The sequence below is a fragment of the Solanum verrucosum genome, unplaced genomic scaffold (assembly GCF_900185275.1).
Source record: "Solanum verrucosum unplaced genomic scaffold, falcon-dt-bn FXZP01000280.1, whole genome shotgun sequence".
Lineage (NCBI taxonomy): Eukaryota > Viridiplantae > Streptophyta > Magnoliopsida > Solanales > Solanaceae > Solanum > Solanum verrucosum.
In genome coordinates, this window is record NW_026019982.1 from 3,930,340 (window position 1) to 3,939,436 (window position 9,097).

Genomic DNA, 9,097 nt, shown 5'->3' on the forward strand with positions numbered 1-9,097 from the left:
AGTAGAGAAAGGAAGTAATTTCTTTCTTATACTATGTCATTTGCCTAATTTTTACCTTTTTTATAGGAAGGATCTTGAGCCCATCTTTGTTCCCACCTAGGCCTTACCACTTGGCAAGCCATGATTGAACTCCAAAAAAAAATTCTCTATAAATAGCAAAACACTCCTTGTAGCCAAGTGTACACTTCTTCACATATATTTCTTTACTACCTCACCCCCCACCCCCACACACACAAAAAAAAAACTTTTCAAGAACCAAATCTCTTTAATTTCCACAAAATTTCACCATGGTGGTCTTGTCTAGGCAAGTAGTTAATGAACAATTAATCAAGAATTACAAATCCCCTTCATCATTTTTCCCTTGTAATATTCCACTAATTGATATTTCAAAACCAGAAAGCAAGAATCAACTTGTTAAAGCTTGTGAAGAATTTGGTTTCTTTAAAGTTGTAAATCATGGTGTCCCTATGGAATTTATTACAAAACTTGAATTAGAAGCAATAAAATTCTTTTCATCTCCTATGTCTCAAAAAGAAAAAACAGGACCCCTTGACCCTTTTGGCTATGGAAATAAGAAAATTGGACCTAATGGTGATGTTGGTTGGGTTGAATACATTCTTTTGTCAACAAATTCTGAGTTCAATTACCAAAAATTTGCATCTATTTTGGGTGTCAATCCAAAAGATATAAGGTAAGATATTATACAAATAAGTTTACTTCTTTCTTTTTATTTTTGTTGAGTCAAAATTTAAATATTATGAGTTCTGCATTCTAGGATGACTAATTAGAGTAGGGCCCGTTAAGGTGTAACATACTCTTTTGGTTCAAATTCGAAACTTTTAATTTGGGGTGGGTGGGGTTGGGGTGGGGTGGGGTATATTCTAGTCACTCCTCCGCGGTGGAGTTATAGTATGAGGGGGATCATGATATTTAGTTTATGAGTTTTGGACCACGATTTTTTTATTTATTGAGTTTTGAAAAGATTATTTGTATATATTAAATGAATTTTAACACAAGTATAAAGTTTGACCATTGTTATGGGATCCACGCATGCGAGTAGAGCTCGTTAAGTGGTAAACTTATCTTTCATCTAGTTTTTTCATTCTTATTCAAACTCGAAATCTTTAGTTAAAGAGGAAAATATTCCAAGTATTTCATCAGGGAGTGAACCTATAGGATGATCAGTTGAATATCCTTTGCCACAAAATTATATACAGTATATATAAGTCAAATATTACGTGTTATATATATATATATATAACACCTTTAATAAAATTTCTTGACTTCTGTTCGAAATTTTTTCTCATTTTTTGTTTTCTTATCTTATTGTAGAGATGCTGTGAATGATTATGTATTAGCAATGAAGAAAATGGCTTGTGAGATTCTTGAAATGTTAGCTGAGGGATTAAAAATTCATCCAAAGAATGTATTTAGTAAGCTTTTAATGGATGAAAAAAGTGACTCACTTTTCAGGCTAAATCATTACCCTCCATGTCCTGATGAATTTCAAGAATATAATGGAAGAAATTTAATTGGATTTGGTGAACATACTGATCCACAAATTATTTCTTTATTAAGATCCAATAACACTTCTGGACTTCAAATTTCACTTGTTGATGGCCATTGGATTTCTGTCCCACCTGATCAAAATTCATTCTTCATCAATGTTGGTGATTCATTGCAGGTATAATGCTCTATTTCCGATACTCGCTTTATAGCCTAACTAATTCAAATTCATATCGTATAATAATAAATAGATAGACATCTTAACTTGGTCTCAACTGATAATTAAACAGTACTTCAACTTTTGAGGATGCATATTTAAATACCTCAACTCGTTTACATTCTGTCAGTTAAATATTTTCATTTTAACATCTCTAAAATTTATGTATCATATCAGTATTAGGTGTCCAGACATATAGTAAGGACGAATTGAGATGTCTAGATGTGCATTATCAAGATTGAAATGTGTAGAAGCCGATTGAGACCAAATTAAAATGTCTATGTATTATGTTGTCTTTTTATAAAAATAAATAAATAGTGAAAGCTTCTATCTTTTTCGATGTCTGATACCTATTTTGGAATCCTAACTAGTTCAAATTCCACATTGCATAAGGTTCAGTAAAAGGGACAACACTCCTTGTTAGAATTTTTTTTTAATTCTTAAAATTCGAATATGAAATATCTGACTAAACAAATCTTTACCTATCTTATCATAAATTTTGGTGGGGTCTTGTAGTTTTTATTTTCCTTGTATTTTTTCACTCATTGCATAGTTGTTGGGGGGTGAAGATAATAGAAAGATAGACAAGATTTATCCTAGGTTTGATTGTGTCTTTTTCATTAGATTTTTTGTACTCCAAATTAATGCCATGGGGGTTTTGGTTTGGGGGTGGGGGGGGGGGGGGGGATTAATCGAAATATCCTCCCTTGCTAATATTGAGAGTACAAAAGAGTGGAAAAAACTTACACACTATAACGTATTTTGACATGTTATATCAAGTAACCTGCATTCTTTTTAAGGTACTACTAACACTTATTACAACAAAAACAATATGGAAAGAATATACCATGTTAAAGAAGTACATACCATAGTAACACTTGTTATGAATTAATTACTAGTAATCAAATATCATACCAAATATCAAAATATTACACTAGACAATTTTATTATTGTAGTGTAAATTTTAGTAATGGGAGTTAATTTTTTTTATTTTTTTTGCAGGTGATGACAAATGGGAGGTTTAAGAGTGTAAAACATAGAGTTTTGGCCAATAGTGTAAAATCAAGACTCTCAATGATTTATTTTGGAGGGCCACCATTGAGTGAAAAGATAGCACCATTGTCATCACTATTAATAAAAGGGGATCAAGACAGCTTGTACAAAGAATTTACATGGTTTGAGTACAAAAATTCAGCATATAAATCTAGATTGGCTGATAATAGGTTGGTCCTATTTGAGAAAGTATTATAGCCTCATCATCATCATCATCACTATAATGATTTTTTGTTTTTTTTTTTTTGTTCATGAAGTTCCGTTACGAGTTCGAGCAGTGAAAACAATTATTAATATGTTTGTATTAAGATAGATTGTTTATATCACATCTCTTAAAGTGTGATTCTTTCTCAAATCTTGCTAACATGAAATGTTTTATGTATCAAGTTATCTTCTTTTTCTTCTTTATTATATTCTTTGTAATTACTTATATCTTGTTAATAATACAAGTTCAAAGTCATCTTTAATACCAATGTCATTTATTCTTGAAAAGTGCCACTTGTTTTCTTTGAAATATCAAATTTCCAAAAAATGTATAATTTAGGTACATATCAAATCTATTAAATTAAAAATAGCCGATGAATATATAATATATGTATAATTTATTTATAATGTGTGTATAATTTTGTATAATGTATAACCATGTATATTAGTTGGTGAATAATCTATGTATACAAATTAAGAAAAAGTAAACAATAAATTTGCTTAATTATTTATACCAAGATTCCTAAATATTTCATTCATTCGTTTTTACTTATCAAGTATATTAAAAATTAGCATATGAATCTAGATTGGCTAAAAATAGTTTTATCCATCATCAAAGGATGTGGTGCAGTAGATGGGGCTATTCCTCCTTTAATTAGGGTTTTCAGATTCAAGCCCTTATAAGAAAAAAGAAGAAGCTTTGATAGGGAGTGGTACCCTCAAATAAGGCCTTATCCATCACGATTCAAATTAATTAAATTTCAATGTAGATACCAGGTATCAGGTGAAAAAGAAAAAAGAAAACACAATATTTGAGAAAGTAGTATAGCCTCATCATCATAATGATATTTGATTTTTTTTTTCTTTTGTAAAGTGATTCCACACCCTCTAAGCAAGTATGGGTTGTCGAGATTCTTAAATATGGGCTTAAACATACTTCATTGGATTTCCCATAAATAGGAATATTTATTTCTTTTCATCACACTCTTTTGTGATTACATGTCTGGTTAATAATACAAGTTCAAAGTCATCCTAATTAGTCATTACCAATATCATTTATTCTTGAAAGTGCCAATTATGTTCTTGAAATCTCAATTTTCCAAAAAAATGTAAGATCTTATTAAGACAAAGTCAGAATTTTTAGTTTACAAATATTAAATCATACTATAAATATTGAATTTAGAATAAATTAATAAAAACACTTCTTATTTTTTTGGAATGAGTAATTTTTTAAATGCTATATCAAAATTACAAATATCACTTATTTAGAAACGGAGGACTACTAGTTCATTGGATTTCTATGGATTGAAAAATGTAAATTTTTCTTCATAGTCATCATTACCAATTTCATTTATTCTTGAAAGTGCCAATTATGTTCTTGAAATCCCAATTTTCCAAAAAATATATACAAATTCATGATTACACCAATCTACTCACTCTGTTCATATTTACTTATCCATTTTTAATTTGGTATACATATTTTAAAAAAAATTGACACAGTGAGTTTATTATTTTACCTCAATTAATTGATAAATTTCAAAATCAATTTACTCATTAAAGAGGTCTACTTTTTTTTAAAACAGTAACTCTCTAAATAGATTAAAACCATAATAATAAAAAAATAGTCTTTTCTTAATTTGTCAAAAATGACAAATAAAAAGTTAAAATTGAACAATTAAAAAGAGACAGAGGGAGTAATACATATCTTTACATACATTATTATCACTCAATTATTAGATTTTAGGTCAAGCCAATGATGTCATAGTGCCATGCACTCTTCAACATTGAAGCAATATGGAGTTGTAAGTGCCTAGTTAAGTCGGTTCAAAAATATTTTTAATATGATATGATATTATTTTTTAAAACTAAATTCACATGATTTTTCAAATAAATAAATAAAATTCACATCATTAGGAATATTTTTTGTATCCGACTAGTAAAAAAATGTTAAAACTCCTCGTAATTAAAAATTTTGACTCCATTTTTGTTCTTAAGGTTCTCTTGAGGTATCAACGAATAAGAAATACATCATACAATGTAATCCCCTTTTTATTTTTCACAAATAGGAAGTTCTGAATCCAATTTGGATATTATAGAGGATAATCAGATATAACACGAAATATCTCCACCTATTCCTTTTAGTCGATCCTATGGTCAATCATCATACCTCGAGAAGTAGAAAGAACTACAATCCTCATTGAACTTAAAACTCACAAAACTCATAGATTATTATAATAATTCCGTAAACCATGTCATCCAATTATTTAAAACTCATAGATTATTATAATAATTCTCGATGTTTTCGATAAAACCCTCTCATAGAAGTAGGAGAGCAAGGGGCATGGGAGACAAATAATGGAGCCCATAGGCCCAATACGTACGTAATTGGGCCTGGAGAGGTGACATGCTGATGTTATGTACGTTTTAAAAGATGGAGAGCACATAATTTTGAAAATTAATTAAAATACAGGAAATATACTATTCTTTATTAGAGTTAAGTGAAGAAACAAAAAATAAAACAAAAAAAAAAAAGAATTAACCTATATAATACTTATATATAAAATACGTGTTTAATCATATATCATCAATGTATAATTTATGTATATCAAATGAGAAATGTAAACAGTGAACTCGCGATCCAACTATTTATAAAAACATGTTGCACCAATTTGACTTGAGTCATTTCAAATTACACTATGCACTAAGAACAAGGGATAATTGATCACGCATGTATCTATTGCCTTGGATTACGACTTATTTCTTCATACCAAATTCGATCTGAATGGTTAACGTAATAGATAAGGTTTCAGAAATTATTTGAATCAGAATTTCAATTACATCATTTATAAGAGATAAAGAACCAAAAAAATAAAATGAAATAAACGTTTAAAGGCTAATCCAATTATTCAAAAAAAGAAAAAAAAAAGAAGGATAATGTTACCTTAAATTTGGCAAATGTTGGGATAGTAGGTAGCAAGATTTGATATTTGACCAAACCAATAAGTACATATAGTCCTTTCCGGTTGAAAATAGCCTAAGGAGGTTGTCTACGAAATTTGAAGTTTTGAACAAGAATTGCAATCGAAAATTGTAAAAAAAAAGAAGCTTATTATGTAGCTAGCAATGTGTTCTATACTTTATAATACAAGACATATACATTTTTAAACAATATTATACATTTTCATAAAAGGTGATTCATTGTTCAAATAAGTATATAAATATTGTATATTGATGTATAAGGGTGTATATTGGCTAATTGATTGATGAGACTTAAAGAGGAATGAATGGTCACCAAAGAACAATCCAATAAAGAAAGAGACACAATATCTAGCTAGTATGAGGCAAAAACCTATATTTAGGAGCTGGCTAATTTGTCCTGTGCTGCTACCTTAAACATAACATATGTTGGAGATACATAGTAGGTAGAAAGTTTTGATATTTGACAATCTACCACTTCTTAATTTTTAGCCAAAATTGCTTCTCAATTCTTAGTTAGCACTTAGACCTAACTCAACGTAACAATTTAATTGCTCACGAGGAAAAGGTTGTTCAAGTTCATAACAAATCATAATTTCATTCACCTTTAGCTAACGTAGGACTCTAACCCACTCTAACATTCTCCATTCACGATATGAAATGTGGAGTGTGAACAATATAATATGAGAATCCAAACATAAAAGGACTTGACTCTGATTCAATGTAAAAATATGATACATGATGCTAACTCAGCAACGAAACTTAACTCATGAGGGGAGGATTGGTCAGATCCATACACACATACCATTAATTCATTTTCCAATCAATGTGGGACTCTGACCTACTCTAAAACCTCCTTTCACGCCCAACACTAACTGGCGTATGGACAATATAACATGTGGACCCAATTAGAAATGAGTTTGACTCTGATATCATGTAAAGATATGGTACTTGGATCTAACTCAACCTCAAAAAATTAACTCATAAGAAAAAATTATTGTCCAAATTCATATAAACAGACCACAAATAAAATTTTCAATTTATGTGAGGTTCTAATCTACTATAATAATATCAAATTAACTTCCAGCTATATATTCTTGTCATGATGATGTATCCAATTGCAAAAGGTTGACAAACTTGCTAACATGTGATCCTGCACATGTTTACTTAAAGAAATTATGGCCTACATGATTTTCCAATATTTATGTCCAATACAATTCCAAGACTTATTGATTAGAAACCTTAACTTCCTTCTCTTTATTGTTTTGAATAAGTTACGGAAGAAGATAAGTGGTGGAGCCAAAAAAAATTATAATTACAAGAAAAGGAAAAAATATATATTCTTTAATTTTATGAGCAGATATATCTTTGTTAAAAAGTGTTGCATATATACTTTCTACATCTGACAAATGATGCACATTTACCCTTTTCATTAACATGCCTATATCTACCGAATTAAAGAAAAACATATATCCTAAAATGTTTTTTTTTTTAATTTAAAAAATGTCACATGACTTTAAAAAATTACGTCACCAATTTTTTTTTTTTATCCCGCCGAACCCAACCTAACTAAAAAAATAATTCAATCCCTCGAAAAATCCTGATATTCTAAGTCATTGGGGGTGTAGTGACCAAATAAAAGAGGGATTTGTTTTTTCAGTTGGGTTGGGTTGGGTCCAGAGGGTAAAAAAAAATGGGTGAGGTAATTTTTAGGTTTGAAATTTAAAAATTATTTTTAGGATTTCTTTTAATGTTGTAAATTTAGGTCATGTGTTAGTATGCATTATTTATAAGACGACGAAGGTATATATGCACCTTTTTATTTAATGAGGAGTCTATCCGCTCAAATCGTAAAATTGAGAGGTATAATTCCCTCCTTTCCCCCCTATAAACCCCATTTTGCATTTTGCTATAACTTTCCATCCATTATGTCAAGGGGATTCAATAGTAATATATAAGCAAAATGATTAATTTTTGCCCTATTTGTTCACGGGTAGTTGTCAGGTCAAGAAAGTAAAACTAAGACGTGAAACTTCTCTAATGCATATGTTGAATAGTAGTTTAATTTTTGTACTCTAGGAATGTCTATCCCCCCGATTAATTAGCCAAGCTGGACGAGAAAATGATGATGGAGGTGGTGACTTGTAATAATAAGGAGGGTTCTCAAACTCCGTAGGTACAGTTGGAGTTGGTGTTTATAGTAATAATCACTTTTTGGCAATGATGGTACCTAGCAACAATCTTTTTTTGGCATTGACGACACTTTGTAATAGTTATTTTTCGCTGTTGAAAGCACCTTGTTGTAGTTATGATGAGATATTAATGTTTTTTTGTAGTAGTCATTATCCGGCACAAATGATGGCACCTTGTACTCTTGTTTAGGTGTAGAGGGTACCTTGTACGTATAGTTGCCAAACACAAATAATTTCTTGTAATAGATTTATGTACCAACCAATAAGTACATAAAGTAAAGGAAAGAAAGACAACCTTCCACTTCTTTTAAGACATTATTATTGCTTCTTTATTCTTCGTTGATACTTAGGCCTAACTCAACAAAAAAATTTGTTCACGAGGAGAAGATTATCCAAGTTCATATAGTCACATGTTATAAATCACATTTGTTAAATTCGATTTATACACTACAATAAATCAAACGTATTGTGACAACATTTAGTGACGAACCTACTTATTGCCACCAAAGTATTATTACCTTTTGTGATTGCATTATTCTCTCTGTTCACCATTCTTGATTGTTTCTAGTATTACGAGTTACTATAATTGTTTATCTTCCTCACTATTTTGATTTCATAATTTTTATTTTTTTTATATCTTTAAGTAATTATTAATCGAGATTCAAGTTCACTATTATATAATCTATATCGATCCAACATTATCACTCTTATCTTGTCCTCTTTGTGAGACATTAATAGTCCAACAACATCATAACTTTGAATTAGTTGAAGAGTTCAATAAGTCGATCAAATGAATACTTTTCTTCAAATTGATTGTAGAAATAGTTCTTATACCATTTATAGTGCATAGTACTTAAACACAAGATACATCTATGGTAAATGGATATGACTAAAAGATCCACTTCATCTAGAGTGAGGAAAAATGGGCGGGCACAAGTAGTTTGATATT

The 9,097-nt window shown here is 29.8% G+C and overlaps 1 protein-coding gene across 1 annotated transcript; it reads left to right on the forward strand.

The window, feature by feature from the left end:
- Nucleotides 1–244: 244 nt before the first annotated feature.
- Nucleotides 245–3,125, forward strand: LOC125817395 (gibberellin 2-beta-dioxygenase 1-like). The gene is made up of 3 exons (XM_049496929.1): nucleotides 245–691; nucleotides 1,333–1,684; nucleotides 2,726–3,125. Exons 1-3 carry the CDS (start codon nucleotides 288–290, stop codon nucleotides 2,972–2,974), a joined length of 1,005 nt encoding a protein of 334 aa, XP_049352886.1. The 5' UTR covers nucleotides 245–287; the 3' UTR covers nucleotides 2,975–3,125.
- The last annotated feature ends 5,972 nt before the right edge of the window (nucleotides 3,126–9,097 follow it).